At 38.6% G+C, this 27,981-nt stretch overlaps 1 protein-coding gene across 1 annotated transcript; it reads left to right on the top strand.

The window, feature by feature from the left end:
* The first annotated feature begins 333 nt into the window (after positions 1 to 333).
* On the top strand, positions 334 to 27,981 carry ZCCHC10 (zinc finger CCHC-type containing 10). Its single transcript, XM_027076706.2, has 4 exons — positions 334 to 475; positions 18,789 to 18,953; positions 25,390 to 25,431; positions 26,083 to 27,981. The coding sequence occupies exons 1-4, from the start codon at positions 435 to 437 to the stop codon at positions 26,348 to 26,350; spliced, it is 516 nt and encodes a 171-aa protein (XP_026932507.1). The 5' UTR covers positions 334 to 434; the 3' UTR covers positions 26,351 to 27,981.

The raw sequence follows: 27,981 nt of genomic DNA, 5'->3' as shown, positions 1-27,981 counted from the left end.
GTTCCAATGTTGCTCAAGTCATTACTTTTTATTTTTTTTAAGCCCATTCCTTTTATTTTGCTCTCCAGACTCGTTTCTGAACACTGTACACTTTTATTCATGTATTTATGTGTGTGTGTATAATATATATTATAATATATATTTCCCTTATTTGAGAATGTTTCTCCCTGCCTCTCCACGCAATATACCTGTACTCATTCTTCAAGGGCCTGTTCATGCAAGACAACCGGCATCATCCTTCTTTCTTAAACTAGAGACCTACACAGGAAACAAGACACACACCTACCCACCCACTGCTTACCCCAAAGGCGGCCACAGAGGCCCGCGAGGCCTGACTGGCTCCGCCCACGCAGGCGACCGCTGGGGGTTCGAAGGGCCCGCCCCTTCCGAGGAGCTTCCCAAAACCCAGCGCGGCAGTCCGCAGCCGCACTAAGATGGCGACTCCCATGCATCGGCTCATAGCTCGGAGACAAGCGTAAGTGAGGGCCCGAGTAGGGCCGCGGGGCGGGCTGGGGGCGGGGAGAAACGCGTCAGCCGGTGAGTGAGCAGGGGCCGGGATGGCGGGCAGGTATCGGATCCTCCGTGTGGACAGGCGGAGGGTGGTCGTCTCTCTCACTTGTTGCTGCTCCGCGGGGGCTCGGCCCAGGCGATAAGTTTGGTGTCCACGGGCTAGTGATTGCGTGGAAGACGGCTGCGTAAGGTCCCCGGGGCGGGACCTAGGCTGCGAGGTGGGATAGGTGCTGTTCTGAAGAGAGCCTAGCGTTTGGTTTCCGCAAAGGGAATGCCCAGGAGTTGGGCACTAAGTGGTATGTGCCCCTTTGCCCACCCAGCCGCCCACCCCACGCGTGATCCGGGAAGCCTGAAGCCTTGATCCGACACCCTCCAGTCTCACGGACATAAACCTTCAACTCCCTGTGAAGTCTCCAACCCAGCTGGCTTTTCCTGCCCTCTTCCTATCGCCTTCCCCAGGAACCCTGACTACAACGCCGATTTTTCTCCCCAAGTTATCTTCTCACTTTCTGCCATTCATTCTCTTCAGTAAATATTAATTTATTTTAATTAATATTTATTAAAATATTATGCCGCTCTCTGCCAGAATTTGGGTCTAAAGAAATGGAGGTGTTCAAGACCGGAAATACTGCTTTCAGGAAACTTCTATTCCTTTGGTGAAAAGAGTGGAACAACTAAATATTTTAAGTAAATATAGTTGATGATAAGAGCTTTGAAGGAAATAAGAGGTGATGGAAAGAAAGGTCCAGTTTAGGTTGGTTGGACTGAAAAGGAATGCCTGCAGAGGTAGCATTTGAACAGAGATCAAAAGTGTGAGAAAAGAGGTGCTCATGGGGTGGCTCAGTCCTTTGAGCATCTTGACTCAAGATTTCAGCTCAGGTGGTGATCGAGGGTCAGGATTGAGCCCTCCTTGGGCTTCCTTCTAAAAGAGGACCCTGCTTAAGATTCTCTCTCTCATCCCCTCCCTCTCTCTGTCTTAAAAAAAAAAAAAAAAAAAAAAAAAAAAAATTAGAAAAGAGCCAGTCATGAGAGGATTTGGGGAAAGACCATCCAGAAAGTGACAATTGCTTTGAGACAGGAAAGAACTTTAATTTTTAAGAACTAAAAGCTGGCCACTGTGGCCATTGAGCGAGAGTCAGTGGCACAAGAGGTTTGCTGTGAACGCATAATGCAGGAATCATCCCAGACACCCCTCTCTGGTAAAGTCTTTTTTTCTCTTCTACCAACATGTACACCTGAACTGCCATTTTTTCATTCTCCTGGCATTTCATGTTGTTACCATTTGCAAGTCCATAATTCATCACACATAGTTAGCTTGCATATTTATCTGTTTCTTTTTACACTTCTGTTTTTTATTATTTTTTGTTGTTCTTCATGAGTTCCACCTGTCACACCCGAGGAAGAGTTCCTTGAGCTTAAGGGTAAACACCTAGGGAGTCAAGGTAGTATGCCTCCTGGAGGAGAAGGCTTTGAAGTCAAACAATTCTGAAGTCAAGAATAGAGTGACTATAACACTCAATAGGTGTGCTAAATTATGTTACTATCAAACTCACAGATTTGATCTTTTGGGTGTTGGATTCACACTTGGATAGATCCACTCTGTTGGTCCCAAGATGGCTGCACTATCTAGGGTCCTTTATATCTGTCCAACTTCAAGTTGATGGCATCTCATTGTCTAGATTGAATCATGTCTATGGGATTGCCATGCTCTGATTAGCAGATCTCATTCTTTTACCAGCACAATTGGATGGATCTTTATAAATCAATGATGAGCTAGATAGGTAGGTTAGGTAGTGAATGCTAGATTGGTAAAACCAACCAATATCCACTTGTATGAAGTGAAAGACTTAGTATCTAAAGAATATTGTTATTTCTTATTTAAGAAGTGTCAGAAAGTTTAGTAAATGTTGTTTTTCTGTGGAACGCCTGTATTTGGTAAATGAGCTATACAGAAGTAAAAGACTTATCTTTAGGAGTTTCTAATCTTTTGGGGGAAGAAAATAAATGGTGTATGATAAAAAGCGGTCATGGTATAAAGACTAAGTCCTCAGGGAGTTGGAGAAGGAGACCTTTAGAAGTTAGGGAAGTCCAGTCGAGTTTAGGGAGTATTTGGGGGCAGAAAGCAGAAGAGGAACCATTATTTTTCATTTTATCTTCATCAAAAAGTTTTAATTTTGTTTATAAAGACCATATATTCCATAATAACAATTTTTAAAGTATTTTTAGTATTTATTTAGTTATGTGAAGTGAGAAAGTACTGTTGTCATTCTTTTTAAGAGTCTTTGGACTAATAGAGGAAAAATAATTCTTGTGGATGCTGAAGAGATGGTACTGGAATTCAGTGGAAAGTTTAACAGAAAAAATGACCCCGAATAGTGCCCTGTTGAGATCCCAATTGAGAGGATATTAGTTGGACTAATAATAATAATAAATAAAAAAGCCTAAATTTGAGCTTCCCATTCAGCAGAGTTAACTTTAAATCAATTGAAATGAAATCATTTTCACTTTGTAAATTGTAATTACATCTACTTATATTTAAGTAGATTTGTAGAATCTTTTACTATCTCAGATCATTTCTTCTGCTAAACCTTCCACTGAATTCCAGTACCATTTATTCAGCATCTGTGAGAATTATGTAACTTTGGCTTGGGTAGGAAGGACATACTTACCTCCTGAATCAGCCTGTTACATACAGTTTATATTGAGCTGAAAGGAAAATAATATTGATGAAGCTAAACCCTGCTCCCTTCTAACTTTCTAGCTTTGGACCTAAACTGTGATTTTAGTCATGTAAAAACCCTAGATGTTATCCACTTGAATTGCTATCATGTCAAGCTTCCCTGTCTCGTACTTGTATTGATTTTCTGGACTTAAGTGTCAGACTTACTTTTACCCTTGTTAAATTTCATCTTGTTAAATTTGACATTCAGTTCTAGCCTGTCAAGACCTTTTTAGATCCTGATTTGGTCATTCTTTGTATTATCTATCCCTCTTAGCTTTGTGTCAGCTATAGGTTTGATAAACATGCACATCTGTATTCTGTTCTCATCCAAGTCATTTATAAAATGTTGAACACATCAGGGGCACCGGGGTGGCTCAGTCAGCTAAGTGTCCGACTTCGGCTCAGGTCATGATCTCACTGCTTGTGAGTTCCAGCCCTGCTGTCAGGCTCTGCTCTGACAGCTCAGAGCCTGGAGCCTGCTTCAGATTCTGTGTCTTCCTTTTTGCCCTTCCCCTGCTCGTGCTCGCTCTCTATCTCAAAAATAAACAGTTAAAAAAAAAGTGTTTTTTTAATGTTGAGCAAATTCAAACTAAAGACCAAGCCCTCAGGCCATTGCTAGATACTCCGCTATACATTTACTTCAACCTATTAAACAGTACTCTTCTGTCCATAATGCTCAACTGATCTATTTCCTAGATGCCTTATTGAAATACATATACCCAGAAGCCAATAAGAGTATTAGTCTGTAATGATTTGATACTTCGTGATTGAGCTTCTCTTTTTGAATGGATTTAATAAATCCAGCCAGAACTTTGCCTGGAATAGATGTCAAGTTCACTGGCATAGTTTGTGGAATCTACCTTTCTCTCCACTTTGAAAGTCAAAACAGCATTTGCCTACTCTCAGACTTTCAGCACCATTCATGTATGCCAGGGTTTCTCACATTACCAGCAGCAGTACAGTCATGTCACCTGGAAAATCTCTGGTATGTTGGGGAGCAGTCACTTGGGCCATGTGACTTAAACACATTCAGATGGATAGAAGGGCCCTGTTACCCACTCCTCACTATCTTGGGATTCAGTTCTACTCTTTTCATTCTACATATAATTGTGTTTGAGTTAAGAATGAAGAAAAATAAAAATAATCCTTCTTGTTCTCTTAGCCTATAACATGACATTGGTGACCAATTTGCCTAGCACCCAAAATAATGAGTCTATCCCTTCTTTTGGTTTTGTGTGCTTTATTCCACACCCTCCACGCCCCCCCCCCCGCCCTCCCCCCAGTTCTTTGTGCTTTAGATGTAACTGAAACACAAAACAATTTTGATGTTCTTGACATTTTTCACTACTCTCAGCTTTTTTCGGTAGGATATTTATTTATTTGTATTAGGTTTAGATATTTCTCTAAGGCCTTTAGCCCTCTTATGTACTCATTAGTTATATGTTACTTGGAAAAATATCTTGATTTTTTTTTTTTTTTATGATTTCACAAGCATTCCATGTTCATTGTAGGAAAGTTAGAGAATACAGATAAAGAAAAAATGTATTATAACCCTACCCCAAAGATAATAATTTTTTACACTTTTTTTTTAAGTTTATTTATTTATTTTGAGAGAGACAAAGATAGTGTGAGTCAGGGAGGGGCAGAGAGAGAATGCCAAGTGGGCTTCGGGCTACCAGCTTCAGGGCCGGGTACAGGGCTCGAACTCACAAAACTGAAATCATTACCTGACTGAAACTGAGTTGGATGCTTAACCGACTGAGCCACCCAAGCACCCCAACCATTTTTTACATTTTAATGTATAACCTTTTAGGTCATTTTTTAACATTATAAATGGCCTCGTAGTGTTCTTTATGGATAAACAATAACTTTCTGGCCATTTCCATTGCTGTTGGATAGTTTACTCTTTTTTTTTTTTTCTTGAGAATATTTGACACACAATGCTACTTTAGTTTCAGGGGTACAACATAGTGATTATACTGATTCCACAAGTTTATACATTATGCTGTGCTCACCTCAAATGTAACTACCATCTGTCAGGTTTATCTTATAAACCATATTATACTTCCCATAATAAATATACAACTAAATTTTTGCATATATGTATCCATTATTCTGGATTAACTGGTAAGAACATTTTTTTAAGTGTATATATTTATTTGGAGGGGGACCAGAGAGATGAGAGAGAGAATCCCAAGCAGGCTCTGTACTATCAGCACATGGGGCTCAGTCTCACAAATTGTGAGAATATGACCTGAACCAAAGTCAAGAGTTGGAATGCTAACCGCTGAGCCACCCAGGTGTCCCAGTATGGGTATTTTTTTTTAAAAGTCAGGTTTACTCAAAACACATGAACATATGGGAAGGTGGGGGGAAGAGAAGAGAGGGAAACAAACCACAAGAGACTCCTAATGACAAGAGAACAAACTGAGGGTTGATGGAGTCACATGCTCTACCAATTCAGCCAGCCAGGAGCCCCCAAAATTCATCCTTCTTAATGTACAGTTCTGTGAGTTCTGACAGATAACTATAGTCTTGGAAGCACCACCAAAATCAAGATATAGAAAAATTTCATCATGAAAAATTTCTTCATGACCCCTTGTAAGTAAGCGCTTATCAGCCTCTGGAAACCACTGGTATCGCTGTAATTTTATCTTCTCCATAATGTTGTGTGCAAATAGAATCAGTCTGTGGCCTTTGAGTCCATCATCTTTCACTTGGTTAATTCCTTTGAGATCCACTAAAGTTCTTGCACATATTAATATTGCATTCTTTTTTTTTTTCATTTTTATTTATTTTTGAAAGAGAGAGGGAGAAACAAGGGTAGGGGGAGAACAAGTGCGTTAGGGGTGGTGGGGGGGTGGTGCAGGGAGCGGTGGCAGGGACAGAGAACCCAAAGCGGGCTCTGTGCTGATAGCAGAGAGCCCAATGTGGGGCTCGAACCCACGAACCTTGAGATCGGGACCTGAGCCAAAGTAATATGCTTAACCAACTGAATCACCCGGGTGCCCCTCTTTTTTTAGTTATTGCCAATATATCCCATTGTATGGATATACAAGTTTGTTTATCCATTTGCCAGTTTAAGGACATTTTGATTGTTTCCAGTTTGGTGTTCCTTTTGAATACAACTGCTATTAAAGGTTCATGTAGTCTATTGTGTAAACTTAAGTTTTCCTTTTTCTTTCATAAATAGCCTAAGAGTGGATTGCTTGACCATATAGTAACTAGTAATTTTATGGGAAATCTTATTAGAAATTGGCAAACTTTTCAAAAGTTCATATTTTTGCACATTGCATTCCAATTGTTCTGTACCAATTGTTGAAAAGACATTTTTCTCTACTTGATTTTTTTTTTAAGTTTTTAAAATTTATTTATTTTGAGAGAGACAAAGACAGTGTGACTGGGGGAGGGGCAGAAAAAGAGGGAGAGAGAGAACCCCAAACCGGCTCTTCGCTGCCAATGCAGATCCCAGTGTGGGGCTTAATTCTACAAAACTGTGAGATCATGACCTGAGCCAAAACCAAGACTTGGGCATTTCAACCAACTGAGCCACCCAGGTACCCCCTCCATTGAATTTTGTTTATACCTTTGTCAAAAAAACTGCTGCCCATGCATGTGTATGGATTGTATTCTGTTTCATTGATGTATTTGATTTTGTAAACACCACCCTGTGGTGATAACTATAGCTTTATAATAAGTCTTGAAATCAGGTAGTGTTCTAATTTTGTTCTTTTTCAGTCATTGCAACTATTGTAGATTCTTTGTATTTTTGTATGCATTTTAGGATCAGGTTATCAATTTACATAAAAGAAACTGCTGAGATTTCAGTTGGAATTGTACTGAATCTATAGATCAGCTTTTGAAGAATGGATACCTTAACTGTTTTGAGTTTTCTTATGCATTAATCTGTGTGTGTATGTGTGTGTATTCATCTTTTTTAGGCCTTTAACTTTGCTCACCGATGTTCTATAGTTCACTGTAGAGGTGTTGGACTTTTCATCAGATTTATCTCTATGTATTGTAATAATATTTTTTTAATTTCAATTTTACAATTGTTTCTTGCTAGTATATAGAAATACAGTTGACTTTTAGGGGCACCTGGGTGGCTGAGTCAGTTAAATGTCCGACACTTGGTTTCTGCTCTGGTCATGATCTCATGGTTTGTGGGTTTGGGCCCTCAGTTGGGCTCTGCACTGACAGTGCAGAGCCTGCTTGGGATGCTCTCTCTCTCCATTTCTCTCTGCCCCTCCTATACCCTCTCTCTCTCAAAATAAATAAATAAACAAAAAAAAGAAAAGAAAAGAAAGGAAATACAATTGACTTTTGTATATTGACCTTGTATCCTGTGACCTTGCTAAACTCATATATTCTTGTAGCTCTGTTTTAGATTCTTAGGGATTTTTTTAGGTAGATAATGACCATTTATACTATCTTTTTTGGGTTTTTTTGGTATGTACATTTTTAAGATTTTCTTGTAGTTACCAAATGGCCCTTCAGAAAGTCTGTGCCATTTAGATTCTTACCAGCAGTTAAGAATGTATATCTTGGGGGTACCAGGGTGGCTTAGTTGGTTAAGTGTCTGTTGATTTCAGCTCAGGTTATGATCTCACAGTTCTCTGAATTTGAGCCCTGCATTGGGCTCTACACTGACAGTGCAGAGCTTGTTTAGAATTGTCTCCTCCCTTTCTCTCTGCCCTTCCCCTATTTGTACTCTCTCTGTCCTTCTCAAAATAAATAAATAAACTTAAAAAAATGAACGTATATCTTACCATATGTGGAGTGCCCATTCTCTACCTCTGCCAACAATAGGTCAATATAGCAGTCATGTCCTACTATTTTAGGTGTCAAAGAAGGTCATTTCATAAAAAAAAAAAAAAAAACCTGTATAATTAGAACACTTCTTTGGGCTTTAGCTTAGGGTATAGAAATGGAGTATTTTTTGAATAGAGTATTCACATGGGTAGAAATAAATGCTAATCTTGTTTACTTTAAAATTAAAGGTCTGCCTCATTCAGCATTCTGTGGAGATCAGTATTTTTAGAGGTGGTTAATTAATGGTTAGAACATGTCAATCATAGATGGGCCTTAGATATTTGTGAATGTTCTATTTATGACAACAGAAAACTACACATTGCTGGTGGATAATATTTTTAATAGCTGAGATCTTAAGTTATAAGTTTATTAATTTGGGGAAAATAAACTCTGAGTTGGAGAATACTTTATTTTCTTGATTCTGAGAGGTTTCCTCACACTATCAATCATATTTTCATTGTTAGGAAATACTGTGAAAGGCTTTGAAATGGATTTCAAAAAAAGATTACTAGATGTCATGTCTAATCCACTCTTACTGGTTGTGTGACTCTGTGAGAGCCTATCCATCACTGTCTTTGAGCTATTTTATAACTTTGTAAGTTGTAGAAAACTGATAGGAAAGATTCTTACCCATACATATATGTTATGATTGATTCTTGCAATGTGACTGTTGAGTAGTTTTTAACTGTCTGTAAATTCATTTCAGCATTCTTTTTTTTTTTTCTAATGTTTATTTATTTTTGAGAGAGGGCACATGCACTTGAGAGCTGGGGAGGGGCAGAGAGAGGGAGACAGGATCTGAAGCCAGGTTTTGTGCTGGCAGCAGAGGGCTTGATACGAAGCTCAAACCCACCAACGGTGAGATCTCAACCTGAGCCTAAGTCGGACTCTTCACCAACTGAGCCACCTATGCACCCCCATTTCAGCATTCATGATCGAATTCTCTTTTGAACCAGTTACACCATCTTACTAGTTCCTTTATTTTTTTTTAATATATGCATTTTTAATGTTTATTTTTGAGAGAGAGAGAGACAGAGACATTGCGAGCGGGGAAGAGGGAGAGAGGGAGACATAAAATCCCAAAGCAGGCTTCAGGATCCAAACGGTTAGGCCAGAGCCCAACGTGGGGCTCCAACCCACAAAGTGGGAGATGATGATGACCTGAGCCGAAGTCAGATGCTCAACCGATTCAGCTGCCCAGGCTCAATCCTTTATTGATCGTTAGTTACTTTTTGTTACTGTTATTGTTACTGTTACTAGTTCCTTTGTTTATCATTAAACCTTTGACGTGTGTTTGTTTTGTATGTATTTGTTTTTTTGCTTGTTTTCAAGAGTTTATTCACAGGCTGTTTTGTATGTATTTGTAGGAGAGTCATGATTATACACTTAAAAAAACTTTTTTTTAATGTTTATTTTTGAGAGAGAGAGAGAGTGAGTAGGGGAGGAGCAGAGCGAGAGGAAGACAGAATCTGAAGCAGGCTCCAGGCTCTGTCAGCACAGAGCCCGATGCAGGGCTCAAACTCACAAACCATGAGATCATGACCTGAGCCAAAGTTGGGTGTTTAACAGACTGAGCCACCCAGGCACCTGATACACTTTTGTTTTCTTAATGTTTATTTATGTTTGAGGAAGAGTGCATGAGAGCTGGGGAGGCACAGAGAGGGGGAGGACAGAGGATCTGAAGCGGTTTCTGTGCTGATAGCAGGGAGCCTGATATGGTGCTTGAACCCAAGAACCATGAGATCATGACCTGAGCCAAAGTCAGACCCTCAACGTACTGATCTAGGTGTGCCCACAATTTTACACTATTTACAAATTGTCTTTAATGTTTCTGAATATATTATTATTGGGGTGCACTTTACAATTATTTATGTTATGTGTTAAATGTGTTAATGGTTCTTTTTGCCTCAAAAGCTAATATTAAGTCCATAGAATGTTTTATGGTTGATGATTTTAAAAGTTTGCTATGACATTACATGTTCAGATAAAGTCTGAAATTATCATCATGGCTCTGGAGGTTGCTTGCTGAAATTTAAGAACTATTACTAATCAAAAAGCTGGGTCTTTTTTATTATCTTTTAATACTATATCTACTGAAATAGTCTTAGTTCTTTAATTGTAACATTAGTCTTCAGATTAGGATTAAGTTTTGGACAGATGCTAAAACTAAATTATCATCAAGATTACAGAACCTGGTCCACAATGCAGGAATTAACTAATGAAAAGCCCACTATAAGCAATATATGTCCTCTTAAACACTTACCTATTTCAGTAATCGTTTTACAAACATCTACTGAGCACCAATTATGTGTTCTCCAGGGATAAAAAAGGTGACTGCTCTAGGTCAAAATTAAGAACCCAGCATCTCATTATGCAACCATGTTATGAGAAAATTTAAAGTGCCATGTATCATTAATCCAGATACAATATATAGATTGGCAATAATAACTCCCAATTAATTGTGTGTTACTTTATACCAGATGCCTTACTGCTTGCTATGTATACATCCTAGTCTATAGAGTGGGGATAGTTCTTTCAAACTCACTGAGTTGTTATGGAGAATAGATGTGATTATTCATAACTGATACTTAGCTAAATTCCTGGCACATGATAAGTATAAGCCCTGGTTATGGTGTCATCTAATTCTCACAATAACATAGTAAAAGTGGGTATTATTGCATTTTTTAGAAGAGGAATCTAAGATTCCAAATCAGTTTGCTAAAGAGCATACAGCTATGTAGTGAAAGAGCCAAGATTAAAAAAAAATGTTTTAATGTTTATTTTTAAGAGAGAGACAGAGTGCAAGTGAGGGAGGGACAGAGGAGGGGGAGACACTGAATCCAAAACAGGCTCCAGGCTCTAAAGCTGTTAGCACAGAGCCTGACATGGAGCTCTAACCCACAAACCATGAGATCATGCCGTGAGCTGAAGTTGGACATTTAACTGACCAAGCCACCCAGGCACCCCAAAAGCCAAGATTTTCTAAAACCTTTGTTGTGAAATAAAGCACATGTACAAAAAAGTTCAAACGACATAACTATGCCACTTAATAAATTATTATAAAGGAACATTCTACTTGATTACCGATGTGAAAATGTTTGGGTTTGGAGTGAACGATCAAGAAAGAATTCTTGAGGGGTGCCTGGGTGGCTCAGTTGGTTAAGCGTCTGACTTTGGCTCAGGTCATGAGCTCATGGTTCATGAGTTCAAGCCCTGCTTAGGGCTCTGTACTGACAGCTCGGAGCCTGGAGCCTGCTTTGGATTCTGTGTCTCCCGCTCTCTCTGTTCCTCCCCCGCTCTCACTCTGTCTCTCTCAAAACTAAATAAAGATTTTAAAAATTATTTTTTTAAAAATAAAAAAATAAAGTAAAATTAATTAAAATTAAATAAAAATTAAAAAAAAAAAAGAATTCTTGAGACATCTTCACTGCAAAAAGGTGGTTTTATTAAAGAACCTGTGGGCAGAAAGAGCTACACTGGGCTTGTGACAGGTGACTGCTTTTAAACTTTCAAGTTGCAAGAGTGTTAGGGACAGCATAAGTCTCCAAGGAATTTTGAAAACAAGGTTTCCAGGACCCTGAGGGTGCTAGCTGTTATTAGGAAGAGGTCATTTATTACTGTTTAGTAAACCCTCAGTCATGAGACCCTTCAGAAGATGTATATCAGTAGGCCGTATGCTTGAAGGGTAATTGCTGACATATATCTTGGTGAGTAGAGATAAAGGAATTTCCTAAGGAATTTCTTACATGTTTAAAGTAGAATCACAGGATCCTGAGGGATTGGAATAATGTTAAGCTAAGATTGCCTTTTGCCCTTGGTAAAGTGTCAACATCAAGGCAGCTGAGCTACCTCAGGAAGGTCACTGTTCCTGCTTGAAGGACTTGTCAATGGGTTGTAAGTAGTAAGGAAATTTAATTTTTTTCTTTTGCCTTTGTTTCCCATATCAGTTACCACCCAGATCAGGTAATAAAATTGCCAGTCTACCAAAAGCTATTAAGGCCTTCCCACTCATGACCTTCCCCCTTCCCAAAGGTAATCCGTCACCTAACATTTATGGTAATATTTTCCTTGCTTCTCTTTGTGTTTTTACCATCTAACTATGCACTGGAGTTTAATTTTGCCTGTGTCTGAACTTTGTACAGAATCAGACAATTTGGATTCTTTTGAATAATGTGGCTTCTTAAATCTGTGAAGTTTGTTCATTTTTTTTTGTTCTTATTTTTTTATGTTTTTATTTTATTTTTGAGAGAGAAACACAGTGAGAGTGTGGGAGGGGCAGAGAGAGACAGAGACAGAATCTGAAGCAGGCTCCAGGCTCTGAGCCATCATCGCAGAGCCTGACACAGGGCCTGAACTCACAGACCACGAAACCATGACCTGAGCTGAAGTCGGATGCCCAACCGACTGAGCCACCCAGTTGCCCCTGTTCACTTTTAATATTATGAAGTATTTCACTGTATTCTGTACCATAAATTATCCATTCTACCCAAGTAGAATGTTGGGTAGAGATGTTATCTCCAGGGTTGTTTTTTTTTTACATTTATTCATTTTTGAGAGACAGAGAGAGACAGAGCAAAGCAGGGGAGGGGCAGAGAGAGAGGGAGACACAGATTCTGAAGCAGGCTTCAGGCTCCCAGCTATCAGTACAGAGCCCTACATGGGGCTTGAACTCACAAACCGGGAGATCATGACCTGAGCCAAAGTCGGATGCACAACCGATTGAGCCACCCAGGCACCCCTCCAGTTTTGAGGAAATTACAAGTCATGCTGTTATATTCGTTAGTTCTTCCTCTTCCCTTCTTGAACAAGTCACCCCTAAAGCCATTAAGTAGTGTAGAGCAAGATAGGCCTCCATGCACAGGGTTGACTTGGCATTGGAGTATTGGAGCTGAAGTGGGTAAGGAGGGCATCTACATAGATGTGTGAAGTGATCTGTAGCATCAGCAGGGTGTGGAGGGCATCCAGTGGGGGGAAGGGCCACTGCAGGGTGTCAGATCCCTAAAGTGGGGGGAAGGTCCAGTGTAGGGTATCAGATCCCAAGCAAGGTGAGGAAGGTGTCCACACAGAGGAACAATTTAGCATAAGTTATCACCTTAATGGAGAAAATATCTACACAGGGAAGGGGAAGTGTAATTTGGTATGAGGTGTCAGAGCCTAAGTGGAAAGAGAAATGTGACTCTAAATATCATCATGGCTTCATCAGTCTGATTGCAGGCTGGGACAAGGAAAGTAGATGTGCCTAAAATTTTTTGTTGTACCAGAGAGCAAGGAAGTATCCCCAAAATGAAGAAGTCGTGTCAAAAGGACACAACCCAGCTTGAAAGGATTCCTTTCCACTGACCACATCTAGGACAATCTGAGTATCAACATAAATCATGTAACAAATTATACCTTATTGAATAAGATAGAAAAATATGAGTTCATACTGATAGATGAATAAATGAACTAAAAACTTAGTGGGCAAGATATTTATGTACTTTGAAATACCAACCCACAAAATACTTATTGTTATATCAGTTTTCACTTACAGTTGTGTGACAAATCATCCCAGAACTTAGTGGCTTCTTTTTATTTATTTATTTATTTATTTATTTATTTATTTATTTATTTATTATTTTATTTTAATGTTTGTTTATTTTTGAGAGAGACAGAGTGCAAGCTGGGGAGAGGCAGAGAGAGAGAGGGAGACACAGAATCTGAAGCAGGCTCCAGGCTCTCAGCTATCAGCACAGACCCTGGTGTGGGACTCAAACTCACGAACTGTGAAATCATGACCTGAGCCAAAGTTGGATTCCTAACCAACTGAGCCACGCAGACGCCCCCTAATTTTTATTTATTCATTTTGAGAGAGAGTGAGAGAGTGCACATGCATGAGCAGAGGAGGGGCAGAGAGAGAGAGGGGGAGAGAGAGAATTCTAAGCAGGCTGTGCACCATCATCACAGAGCCCACCACGGGGCTCGATCCCACAAACAGTAAAATCATGACCTGAGCCAAAATCAAGAGTTAGACGCTTAGCCAACTGAACCACCCAGGAGCCTCAGAACTTAGTGGCTGCAGTTATCTGAAGGCTTGATCAGGACTGGCAGATCTGTCTCCCAAGATGGCTCATTCACAGGGCTATTGGCAGGAGGCCTCAGTTCTTCACCACGTGGGCCTCCCTAGAGGCTGCTTCAGTGTCTGCATGACATGTCAGCTAAGTGACTTAATCTTCAAAGTCACACCATCCTGATTTATTCTGTTAGAAGCAAGATGCTAAATCTAAGCCACCCTTAAAGGTAGGGAATTAGGGCTTCCCTTTTTGAAGTGAAAAGTATGAAAGAATTTGTGGACATCATTTACAACCACCATAATTACAAAAGTACAAAAAGTAACTTTAGAATGTAAACTTGGTCAACCCTCCTTAATCAAGGAATCAGAGTGCATATCATCAGTAATAAGACAAATTGCCATCTTGTGTCACCTGGTAGGAATATGGTGAGAAGGACACAGCCCATTTCTGTTACATTCCTGCCAAGAGGCATGGCTTGAATCTAATCATGTAGAGATCTCAGATGTGGTAGTTGACCTCCAAGATAACCCCCAATGATCCCTGCCTTTTGGCATTCACACTCTTGTGCAGTCTCCTTTCAAGTTATTCTAGGGTTGGTCTGTGTGACCAACAGAGTACAGCAAAGGTGATGCTATGTCATTTTCAAGATTAGGTTATAAAAAATTATGACTTCTTTCTTAAGTTGCCTTGGTCACTCCCTCTGGGGAAAACCGTGTTGTAGGCAGCCCTATCTGTGGAGAGGTCAACAGGCAGGGAACTGAAGCTTCCTACTGATAATCGCATGAGTGAGCTTGAAAGCAACTCAAATTGAAGCACATTCTACAAAATAACTGGCCTGTAATCTTCAAAATTGTTAAGGTCATAATAAGCAGGATACGACTAAGGAACTCATTAGACAGAAGGAAATCAAATAGACTTTACAAAGGCAACGTAGATGCTGAATTGGATTTTGCTATATAGAACATTATTGGGACGTTTGATGTCCCTTAAATGTAAGGGTCTGAAGATTAAATGGTAGGAATGTATCTATTTTAATTTCTTGACTTTGATGGTTACTTTGTTACCTAGAAGAATATCCTAGTTTATAGAAAAATGCAATGAAATATTCTGAGTTGATGAGTCATCAGTTTGGCAGTTTACAAATGATACAGGAAAAATAGTTCTTTGAACTGTACTTAGAAGTTTTCTATAAGGGTATGATTGTTTGAAAAGTTTTAAGAGCTACATAAAGGAAAGCAATATTTTAATACATGTTATCTGGTATAGCTGTGCATTGAATTCTGTTGTATAAATACTTACGAGTGGAACTACTGGATCATAGAGTGTACATCTCTTTAACTATAGTATATTTTTTTTCAAAATGGTTGTACTGGTTTGCATTCATACACACAATGGATATGTGTTCCTCTTGCTATGTATCTTTGCTAACATTTGTTATTCTCAGTTTTTAATTGTATTCTTTCTGGTACGTACGTATGCCTTGGTATCTTTGAGCATTTAATATGCTTTTCTTTGATTAGTAAAGAGCAACTTTTTTTAAGTTTATTTTAATTAATTTTGAGAAAGAGCAAGCGGGGGAGGGGCAGAGAGGGAGAGGGAGAGGGAGACAGACTCCTAAGCAGGTTCCATGCTGTCGGTGCATAGCCTGATGCAGGGCTTGAACTAACAAACGGTGAGATCATGACCTGAGCCAAAATGAAGAATCAGACGCTTAACCGACTGAGCCACCCAGGCACCCCTAAAGAGCAACTTTTTATATGTTTATTATTGATTTGTGTTTCCCAGGCCCATTTTTGTGCAGTCTTCCCATTTTCCACTTCATCTTATTTTTCTATGATGTGTCATTTTCTTGGTGATTTGTAACATCTTCTCCAACTTCTTGGCTTCCCTTTTTTTAATTATTTATTATTTTTAAAATTTTTATTTATTTTAAACGATTTTTAAGTTTATTTATTTATCTTGAGAGAGACAGGGACAGCACAAGTTGGGGAGGGGCAGAGAGAAGGAGAAAGAGAATCCCAAGCAGGCTTCGCACTGCCAGTGCCGAGCCCGATGTGGGACTCAGTCCCTTGAACCGTGAGATGATGACCTGAGCCGAAACTAAGAGTTGGATGCTTAACCTCCCGAGCCACCCAGACGGCCCTTCCCCTTTTTTTCTCTCTAAATTGTTTTTTAAGTTTATTTATTTATTTTGAAAGAGAGAGTGCATGTGCATGAGAGAGTGGGGGAGGGGCAGAGAGAGAGGGAGAAAGAATCCCAAGTAGTCTCTGCACTGTTAGTGCTTGGCTTCCCTTTTTACTCTCTTTATGTTATATTATATGTATACATACATATATGTGTGTGTGTGTGTGTGTGTGTGTGTATAATTTATTTATTTTTATAGAGAGAGAGAACCAGCAGGGAAGGGGCAGAGAGGAGGAGAGGCAAAGGATCAGATGCAAGCTCCTTACTGACAGCAGAGAGCCCGACTTGCGGCTCGAATTCATGAACCATGAGGGCTCGAAGTCACAGACCACGAGACCATGACCGGAGCCAAAGTGCGACACTTAACCGACTGAGCCAGCCAGACGCCCTTTTCACTTTTTGTTCATTTGTTTGTTTATTTTTAATCTCCTCACCCAACGTGCGGTTCAAACTCACGACCTCAAGATGATGCTCTTCCAAATGAGTCAGCCAGGTGTCCCTCCAAGTCACCTTTTTTATACCATCTTGTAAAACATGTATTCTTTGACCAGTCTGTAATCAATGTTTGTATATGGTAGAGAGTAAAGTCTCATTTTTTCCATATGTATAACCAGTTGTCCCTGTACACTTAATAACCTATCTTTTCTCCCACTGCTGTCTAGTGCCATGGTTGTCATAAAATAAGTATTCTTATATACATTAGTCTATTTTTGGGCAGTCTGTTTTGTTCCATGGGCTTGTGTATCTTTGCTCCAATTTCATATTTTTAATTGGTATAGCTGTATCATTAAGCCAATGACTTTTAATCTAAGTCTTCTCCCACTTATTCCTTTACAAGAGCATTTTGGCTATTCTTGGCCTTTTCCATATACATTTTAGAATAAGTTGGTTAACAAAACAAACAACCTGTTTTGATTTTCATTGGCATTGCTTTGAATCTATTGATCAGTTTGTGGAGAATGGACATTTTGAAATTATCAAGTTTTCTTGTGAACATGGTATATTTTTCCATATAGCCACTTACTTAGATGTTTAATTTCTCTCATGATGTTTATATTGTGCAAAGAACTCTTGTACATATTTTCTTTGTATCTCTACGTATTTGATATTTTTCAGGAAATTATAAATATCACCTTTTAAAATGTCATCTTAACTGTTTTTGTTATAGAATCCTGCTGAATCCTACTTGCTGCTTGTTTTGGTGGGCTCTCAAGAATGTTAATTACAGGGCGCCAGGGTGGCTCAGTCAGTTAAACATCTGACTTTGGCTCAGGTCATGATCTCACGGTTCATGAGTTTGAGTCCGGCATCTGGGGAGCTTGTGCCCACTTTGGGTGAGCAGGAGCCCCACTTCAGATGAATACAACCCTGCTTCAGATGAACATGAGCCGCACTCCTCTCTTTCTTTCTCTCTCTGCCCCTCACTCACTTGCACCCTCTTTCAACTAAAAAAAAAAAAAAGAATGTTAATTACATGTATATATGTATGGTCAGTTGGATAGTAGGAAACACTAACTTTCAACCTCAAATGAGTGAAATGTTATCTTCTAGAAAAGAATTCCATTCTTCTCCCTAGTAAACCTCCTTTATGTGGAATATTTTTATTAATAACATATTTGTGGAATTGGGTTTTCTCTCATGTTAGGTAAGTACTTACATAATACCCTCAATTTTACCTCCTTATTGGCAAAGCCTAAAATTTTTGCTATCTGACTCTTTACAAAGTTTGCTGACCACAATCTGAAATCTTGCTGATCTTGTGAATTCTAATTATTTCAAAATACTTTATCTGTAGATTCTTTGGATTTGCCATGTACATAATATGTCATCAGTGAGGAATGAACATTTTATTTTTTCCTTTCCAATTCTTTTCATCTATTTGACTTTACTTGCTGCATCTTAATCCAATTTCAGGGATTATAGGATTGGGATTTTTCTTTTTCTCCTAGATGAGTAGAAGCTGAGCTGTATTCTCTATACAGTTGGTTTATTCTCAGAGTATAAATCTTCAGAGACCTAACCCTGGATACATAGTTTATCTCCGTGGCTTGTTATAATGAGGTTTACCCTGCTGAGCAAACACTTCCAGCTCAAGTTGACTTAAATACAGAGCTGACTGCTGTAGATTTCCATTTTCTTCCATATTTTGGCTTGGTTAGATTCTTCACCCCGTCGTTAGTTCTCTGATGCCTCAAGCAGATTGTTAAAAATGTTTTGACTGTCTTTTCTATTTCTGAGCTGAGGAGTTGGTCTGAGTTACCTAGTCTGCCATTACTGGAATGGAATTGAGGAATGAAGATTTGAATGGAGTTCTAACTCCCAAGGTCCATGTTCTTGACTACATAGTATCCTGCCTTCTAATTAAATCTGACATAATAAACAAAGTATAAAATTATGTTTATATTTGACCTTAAAAATATTTACATTATGTGTACTTTTAAGGATAGAAAATGTCAAGTCAAAATCTTAAGTCCTGTATTCTATTTTCTTTCTGTTCTTTTGCTCTGCAGTGAAGCAAATAAGCAACATGTAAGATGTCAGAAATGCTTAGAATTTGGACATTGGACTTATGAATGCACAGGAAAAAGAAAATACCTACATAGGCCTTCAAGAACAGCAGAACTAAAGAAAGCTTTAAAAGAAAAAGAAAACAGATTATTATTATTACAACAAAGGTAAGTGTACATGTGGGAGTTTTTTTCTTTTTTCTTTCTTTCTTTCTTTTTTTTTTTTAAGTAGGCTTCAGACCCAATGCAGAGCCCAGTGCAGGATCTGAACCCACAACCACAAGACCTGAGCTGAGATTAAGAGGCACACACGCAACCAACTGAGCTACCCAGGCACTCTCCAAAGGAGTATTTTTATTTATAGAATTTATTAAACAACTAAATGTCTCATGGTGGTTATCCAGATTTAGATTATAGTATAGGCTAACATTTAATGAGTGCTTACTATGTCCTAGGTGCTATATAAGCTCTTGACACCTATTAGCTTATTCGAGCATCACATCTGTACAATTAATGTACGTACTATTATCCCCATTTTACATGTGAAGAAACTGGAGCCTGGAAAAGTTCAGTTACTTGTCAGTGTCACACAGTCAGTAAGTGGAAAGATTAAGTGTTAAGCCAGCCAGGCCTTGTTCTTAATCATTGTACTTTATTGACTTAACTGCCAGTGAAATGACAGCAGACTATGAGGTAGGTTATATGAGCCATCAACCTGAAAGATAAAATGGCCAGTTGTTATTTTACCAGCAAAATGAGTTTATTCGGGAATAGTAAAGGCATTGCAATCCGGGACAAACAAACCATGGCAAACCATAGGCAGGTCCAGGGAACAAAGGAGAAGGGCTTGCTTTTATTGGGGAAAAGAGGAAATTGGGAAGGGCTGTTTGTGTTTTAAGTTCATTTATTTATTTTGAGAGAGACAGAAACAGTGCAAGTGGAAGAGGGGCAGAGAGAGTGGGAGAGAGAATCCCAGACAGGCTCCTCACTGCCAGCCCAGAGCCCGAAGTTGGGCTTGAACTCACGAAACAGTGAGATCATAACCTGAGTCAAAAGCAAGAGGCAGATGCTTAACCGACTGAGCCACCCAGGTGCACAAAGAAGGGCTGTTTTAAACAAAAGTCCATTGGAAGAGAATAAGAGATCAAGATTCTCATTGGACGACTGTGGCAGTTTCTCCTGGCTGTTGCTATTGCTAGACAAGAAGAAAACTGTCCTTCCTCCTGCTGGAATGGTAAAAGTAAGCTACTTCCTACTGAAGAATGCAAGGTACTATTCTTCATGTTGGGGTCTGCTGTTAATGACGAGTGGTAGTGTGTGAGAACCCCCCTTTAGAGCTTCCCAACTCCATTTTTTATCCAGTTCCCTTTATTGTTATAGAGTCGATATGGAAAGACATCCAAGATACTTAAACTAAGTATATAAATAGGATAGAAAACAGTATATATAATATGCTATCATTTATGTTAAAAAAGGAGAGAAGGAATAATGAAATTTTTTTGGAAATATGAAAGAGTCATAATAGTGGCTCCATTCTAAAAAAAATTTTTTTATGTTTGTTTATTTTTGAGAGATAGATAGAGATATCACAAGCGGGGGAGAGGCAGAGAGAGAGGGAGACACAGAATCCAAAGCAGGCTCCAGGCTCTGAGCTGTCAGCACAGAGCCCAACACAGGGCTCGAACTCACGGACCAGGAGATCATGACCTGAGCTGAAGTTGGACACTCAACCAACTGAGCCACACATGCGCCCCATAGTGGCTCCATTATAGAAGGAGAACTGGGTAGGAGGGACCTGGAAATGTGTTACTTACCCTTTTGTGTCCTTTGAATAAAGCTTTTAAAATTGCTTTGAAATAAGTAAGTAAACATGTTTTAGAAACTGAAATGGGAAGGTGTCAGGTGTACTCAGTGCTACAGATGAGAAGCAGCATCTTCATAAGGACTGTTAGCTATATAATAGTGTCTTAAACACATGGGCTTTCAAGGTAGCAGTCTCCCAATTTATGGAAATGAATGTTCCTCAAGGGTTATGCAGGAATAGATAGGTAATCAATTTCTAGGTCATCAACATTCATACATACTTTTTCAAAACTAAATTTGTATGAGAACTTGCCTGCCAGTTCTCCTTTTCCATTCTCTTTCTTCATGTGTGAAAACATTTTTCAAAATAGTGGTATATGTACAAAGAAAGTGAATAGCTCTAATTATTAGGAGCAAATTCTTTTGTAATTTTTTTTTCCCCAGGAAACCTGAAGGAAGACCTAATTGAGCTGCCAATTTAAAAGTATATTTTAATTTATTATTTTTTTAAATGTTTATTTATTTATTTTGAGAGAGAGCACAGCAAGCACAAGCAGGGAGGAGCAGAGAGAGAGAGAGAGAGAAAATACTAAACAGGCTCCGTGCTGCCAGCACAGAGCCCGACACATAGCTCAAACTCACAAAACATGACGTCATGACCTGAGCTGAAATCAGGAGTCAGCCACTTAACCAACTGAGCCACCCAGGTGCCCATAAAAGTGTTTTTTAATCATACATTTTTGTGACTCATGGAATACAACATTGGAGGAATTCAAACAGTGACATTGCTACAACAAAACTCTATTCCCAACTGTTGAGGTTAAGAAGGTTTCTTAGGGTCAAATCTATACAAATTAAATATAGGAATTGAATTAATGCTGAACCTTGTTGGAATTTAGCAATAAGATCCATGGATACATTAAGTGGAAAAACACTCGATGTCATTAAGAGATGCATTTCCAATAAATTTACTTTGATGTGTAATACTTATTAAAATTTGTAATGTATTGGGGCACTTGGGTGATTCAGTCAGTTAAGTGTTCAACTTTTGATCCTGGCTCAGGTCATGATCTTATGGTTTCATTGGTTCAAGCCCCGTGTCAGGTTCTGCACTGGTGGCCTGGAGCCTGCTTGGTATTCTTTCTCTTCCTTTCTCCTTCTCTCTCTCTCAAAATAAATAAACTTTAAAATTTATAATGTATTTCTACATTGTTTTAATCAATTGTATTATCAGTAATGGTTGCTCAATTCAGATTTTTTAAACACTTTTAAAGTCTTAGGATCATATGCAATTAAAAAATACAATTTTAAGTTAGGTCTCTGTTTTTATTGCCGAGAAATACCATAAGTGATCACTAAAAATCTTTGCCATAAAAATATATTAGGATACTTTCTATAGGGAAACGAGAATAAAAGTACAAGTTCAGGGGTACCTGGCTGGCTCAGTCAGTGGAGCATTTGACTCCTGATCTCAGAGTTGTGGGTTTGAACCTCATGTTGAGTGTGGAGCCTACTTTAAGAAAAAGAAAACAAAAAGAAAAAAAAGTACAAGTTCAGTGAGGAAAAAAGACAGTGTAAAAGTACCAACTGTTAAAGATAAGCTTGTTCATAATTTTTGAGTGAATTACAGTAGGTATCAAATTATTGTGGCATTTACTTTCCATTGGATACAATTACCAAATGATATAATAATTTTCTTTTAAAATTATATATATGAGATGAGTCATTACACTTTTCGTTAATATTAAAACTTGGATTTAAAAAAGGAAGAGGCAAAAAAAGTTTTTCAAATTCTTTATTAAGAATGTAAGAGGGCTGCGCCTGGTGGCTCAGTTGGTTAAGTGTTCAACTCTTGATTTTGGCTCAGGGCATGATCTCAGTTCATGAGATTAAGCCCTGTGTCTTTCAGCTCAGAGCCTGCTTGGGATTTTCTCTGTCCCTCTCTCTCTCTCTTCATCTCCCCTGCTGGCATATGTGCTCTCTTTCACACACACAAAATAAATAAACATTTTTTAAGAAAAGAATGTAAGCAAAAGGGAGGCACCTGGGTAGCTCATCAGTTGAGCATCCAGCTCTTGTTTTCAGCTCAGGTCATGATCCCAGGGTCATGGGATTGAGCCCTGCGTCAGGCTCTGCACTGAATATGGAGCCTGCTTGGGATTCTTTCTCTCCCTCTCTCTCTGCCCCTCTCCCCTGCTTGTGCTCTGTCATTCTCTCTCTTAAAAAAAAAAAAAAAAAAGAACGTAAGCAAAAAATGTTTGAAGAGCCCTGTCCTAAAAAAATATAGGGGTGCCTGGGTGACTCAGTCAGTTGAGCCTCCGACTTCAGCTCAGGTCATGATCTCAGGGTTTGTGGGTTCAAGCCCTGCACCAGGCACACTGCTATCAATGCAGAGTCCACTTCTGATCCTCTATCCCCTTCTCTCTCTGCCCTTCCCCTGCTTGTGCTCTCTCTCTCCAAAACAAACATTAAAAAAATTTTTAATAAAGTATAATAGTTATGAATAATTTCAACATTTACTTTGTTTTTCTAGTTGTATGGTATGAATATCTTGTTCTTAAAAATACATAAAACTAGGGGCACCTGGATGGCTCAACCAGTTAAGTGTCTGACTCTTGATTTCGGCTCAGGTTATGATCTCATGGTTGGTAAGAGCCAGCCCTGCATCGGGCTCTGTACTGACAGTGTGGAGTCTGCTTGGGATTCTCCTTCTCTCCCTCTGTCTGCCCCTCTGCCCCTCTCAAAATAAATAAATGTTTTAAAAAAAAAATACACAAAACTACATGAATTTTAGATATGGCTCTATTAGATAAAAACTGCTGATTTTTGGTTCACTGATAAAATGATGAAAGTGTATGAATCTCAGTGATCATCAATTTTTCTGGTGTGATTGATAAATGTACTCCTACCACTTATTTTACCATGAAAATAACAATTGTAGTAATTCCATTATGTGAGACAACTTTACATAAACATATATTTATATTCAAAGACTCAAAAAATAAGGATACAAACATTATCTAGGAAATACAGAGAAGTCAAGAATATAAAAATGTTAAATTTACAGGACAGTGCTATAGTAATAGAAGTAGTTATGTAATTTGAAAACCCGATATAGCATGTATATTTGGCAGAAATATAGCAGCAAACCATTCGTATATTTCATTCAAAAATCATCAGACTTTGTTCTTTATAAATAATGTGAGTAGGGGCGCCTCGGTGGCTCAGTTGGTTAAGTGTCTGACTTCAGCTCAGATCATGGTCTCATAGCTCATGAGTTTGAGCCCTGCATCGGGCTCTGTGCTGACAGTTCGGAGCCTGGAGCCTGTTTCAGATTCTGTCTGTCTGTCTGTCTGTCTCTCTCTCTCTCTCTGCCCCTCCCCCTCTCGCGTTCTGTCTCTTTGAAAAATAAATAAACGTTAAAAAAAAATAATGTGAGGGAACACAGTCTTGAAGTATTAAGTGTCTGGTTTTAATAATAGTAAATAACAATAACTGGAGGTGCCTGGGTGACTCAATTGGTTAAGTGTCAGAGTCTTGATCTCAGCTCAGGTCTTGATCTCGGGGTCATTAGTTCAAGTCCTACATTGGGCTCCACGCTGGTTGTGGAGTGTACTTAAAAAAAAAAAAAAAAAAAAAAACTAAATAAATCAAATAGTAAATAACTGAACAATTTAGGGGACATGCAGAAAAAGAAATGGCTATTTTATTTCATTTTATTTTTTTATTAGAGACAGAGTGAGTAGAGCAGGTTCTATGCCTAGTGCAGAGTCCAACACAGGGCTCCATCCCATGACCCTTAGATCATGGCCGAAATCAAGAGTAATACGCTCAACTGACTAAGCCACCCAGATGCCCTAGAAATGGTTATTTTGTTTTATTTTTAATTTTTTTAAATGTTTATTTTTAAGAGAGAGAGAGACAGAGACAGAGACAGAGCATGAGGAGGGGAGGGGCAGAGAGAGAGGGAGAGAGAGAATCGGAAGCAGGCTCCGGGCTCTAAAGTGTCAGCACAGAGCCCCATGTAGGACTTGAACCCGTGAACCATGAGATCATGTCCTGAGCTGAAGTTGGAGGCTCAACAGACTGAGCTACCCAGGTGCCCCCAGGAATGGTTATTTTATAGACATGTTTTTATTACTTATTTTTGAGAGAGAGTGAAAGACAGTGTGAGCAGGGAAGGGGCAGAGACAGAGGGAGACACAGAATCCGAAGGAGGCTCCAGGCTCTGAGCTGTCAGCACAGAACCCAAGGCCGGGCTAAGCTCATGAACCATGAGATCATGGCCTGAGCTGAAGTCGGAGGCTCAACCAACAGAGCCACCCAGGCGCCCCCAGAAATGGTTATTTTAAATTAAAGGTTGCTTTCCTTTTTTTTTTGTTTTAATGAAATAGTCATTTATAAGATAATTCTGAAAACGCAAATTATAGTTGGTGTTTTACTGTTGTTTTGTTATTCCATAAGTAGTTGGTTTAGCCATGTCAACCTTAGCTCAAAACTAAAAAGAATCAAATTGGTGCACTCAGTCCTCTTAACCACCAACTTACCTGGCTTCTAAGATATAGTTGATAATATCTGTCTTACCCTTTAAGTACTGATTAAGTTGACTGCATGTATCATATGCAGCCTATAGTAGGAAACTAACTTATTGCTTATAACAAGAAAATACTGGAGTCAGTATTTGTCATGAAAGACAAAGTGTTTCTCCAATGTAAAACAGTTTTGGGGATAGCTGAAGGGTTTGCCTGAGCTGTGTATAATCACTATTAACAGGAGCTTTTTCCCCCCTCATGTTTATCAGCATCGGAGAAACTAATGTAGAAAGAAAGACGAAGAAAAAAAGGTAAGTGTGGCTTTAGGAATATTATGTAGATAATAAAGAATACTCATTGGAGGGATGAAAAGAGTGATTTTAAAACACTTGTGATAAAATTTGGATCTGAAATCTCTTGTCTGTAATTCGTGATTAAGTATCATCCCTTTTTCCTCTCTTTACCTGACTGGAATTTATTGGCTTCATTTCTCCTTTTTCTCCAACTTTCCAGAGTATACCTGGAAGTAGTAAATAATTTCTCTTAGAAATCTCTCTTATTCTATTAGAATAGGAAATATTATTAGACTGGTAAAAAAAAAAAATTGTTGACCAGCTATATATCTGGTGAGAGTAAAGATTATGAAACATTTACCATGCTCTCCAAGGCTTAAATAAACCCAACAATTACACTGCAACTTTATTCTAACATGATTCATTCTGGAGTATATTAAGAGTAGGAACACTGCTCTTGAACTCCATCCAGGAGAGTTACGTTATTAAAGTAAAACCTGCGGTTGCTGCGGGATTACTAGTCACACAGTCCCCAGCGCACCACATCTAGGGATCCCGTGGTAGCCAGGCTTCAGTGTATCCATATACCTCGTTCGCCCATGAAATTGCTTTTTAAACATTCTGTGAAGGGTCAGCTTCCCCTGCATGTAACTGTTCACTGTCTAACAGGTCTAAGAGTGTCACCAGTTCCAGTAGCAATAGCAGTGACAGTTCAGCCAGTGATTCCTCATCTGAGAGTGAAGAAACATCTACCTCATCCTCCTCAGAGGACAGTGACACCGATGAAAGTTCCTCCAGTTCATCGTCTTCATCCTCCTCCACGAGCTCTTCCTCGTCCTCTGATTCAGACTCAGATTCTAGCTCTTCCGGTAGCAGCAGCACCAGCACAGAGAGCAGCTCCGAGGATGAACCACCAAAGAAGAAGAAAAAGAAATAGAATCACTCCGTCCCTATTGGACTGCCGGACTGAACACATCAGTGTGATTCTCGAAAGGGAATTTAGATCGTGTTAAGGCCAAACAGGTTAACCAGTCAACATTTCTAGAGTTTGGAAGTTTCTAAATGTTTTACACATTATAAGAGCATAAAGAGTATTAATAATGGATTATATATGTATGTGTGTGTGTGTGCGCGTGTGTATATATATATATATATATATATATAAGACTTTTTTTATTTTAAGGGTAAATCTCGTTTTTCTTTTTTATCTTTAATATATATCTCTAAAACTTAAAGCTGAATCCAGTAAATCTGTTATTGTGATGAAACTTTTCTTTTCTCCCTGTGAAATGAGTGCCACACTTTGTTACATGCTAGTGCTACGTATCAGACATGTTTTCAGGATAATGAACCACAATGTCTGGCAGTGAATTTCTCATGCTTTTGGCTGTGTTATTATGGAAGATTTACTACCTTGTTACTATAAACTTAGAGGAGTTTTCCTCTTAATAAATGTGCTCGATTTTTATGTTTATGTTCAGAAGGTTATTGTGACTTCTTAAATGAAAAGCTCAAGGAACCTATTAATATATTTATGCCTTTTCAGTCGTACAAGTGTCCACTTACTGTGTTATGTCATTCGTTTTCTTCTGGTTCTTAGAGTTACTCTTGTCTGAGGAAAATCAATCTAGAGGAACCTAAAAAGGAACCAAAATTCTGAAAGTACTTAGGAGTCCAATCTTGGTGCCTTTTGATAAGTTGTATGTATCAGAAAAGAGTCACTTAAAAGTTTAATTTAAATAAAGTGATATAAATATCTTTGTGTGTTAATATGCTGTAAAAGGTAGGAGAGGAAAAGGAAGAGGAAGAAAGGTAATTGTTACCAAAACTTAGGGCGATGTTGGTTGCCTTTTATTAAGTTTTTCTAAGCATTCATAAAGATTGCCTTTTATTATTTTATTATTATTTTTGCCATTGTGATTTGACAGTTCATGGCAACTGGTCATATCTGGCGATCTACTGAGTAAATACAAATGACTTGGATTAATCTCATGTGTTTACATAGCATAGACACCGTTGAAATGTAGCATGTAAGATTAAAAAGAAATACTGCACAATATTTCTTAAAAGTGATATACTCTGCTGTGGTGAAATTATTTAGTTGTGCATGACATCATTCTATGATGTCTTTTAAGCTTTTTGGAAAGAGGTATCGTTTGTAGAAAAATCTTGACTTGAGCTAAATAAGGGTTTTTAAAACTATGAATGTTGTCTTTTTTATATTTTTATGAGAAAGTAGAAAACTGCTTTTGAAAAAATGAGCTTCTATTTAAGTGTTGAAATACACGTATGTTGTAAGTTTAAGGAGCCTGTAACTCCTTGTATGTTTTATAGAACCAGCTGTTTTCAGTGATTGTAAATAAACTCTCAAAACATCATTTTAAAGGCTCCATACAGAACATATCAATTGACAGGTAGATTTAGTAAATTACTAATTAATCCCATTTTACAATGGTAGTCTCTATAAGGGCATTTTTAGCAGTTAAAGAACTTGGAAGAGAAAAGAAAAGTGTACTTAGGTTGCAACACTTGGAATTAAATAAAACTCGTTTGTGCTCACGAGCTCAA

The sequence above is a fragment of the Acinonyx jubatus genome, chromosome A1 (assembly GCF_027475565.1).
Source record: "Acinonyx jubatus isolate Ajub_Pintada_27869175 chromosome A1, VMU_Ajub_asm_v1.0, whole genome shotgun sequence".
Taxonomy (NCBI): Eukaryota; Metazoa; Chordata; class Mammalia; order Carnivora; family Felidae; genus Acinonyx; species Acinonyx jubatus.
The sequence above is the reverse complement of the archived record's forward strand: the minus strand, read 5'-3'. Positions and strand labels throughout refer to the sequence as shown.

Bases quoted from the DNA above. Each gene is read 5' to 3' on its own strand.
- ZCCHC10 (XM_027076706.2), top strand. From the start codon at position 435: ATGGCGACTCCCATGCATCGGCTCATAGCTCGGAGACAAGC. The intron at 476-18,788 runs GTAAGTGAGGGC...TTTGCTCTGCAG, and splicing joins CTCATAGCTCGGAGACAAGC to TGAAGCAAATAAGCAACATG. The intron at 18,954-25,389 runs GTAAGTGTACAT...CATGTTTATCAG, and splicing joins TTATTATTATTACAACAAAG to CATCGGAGAAACTAATGTAG.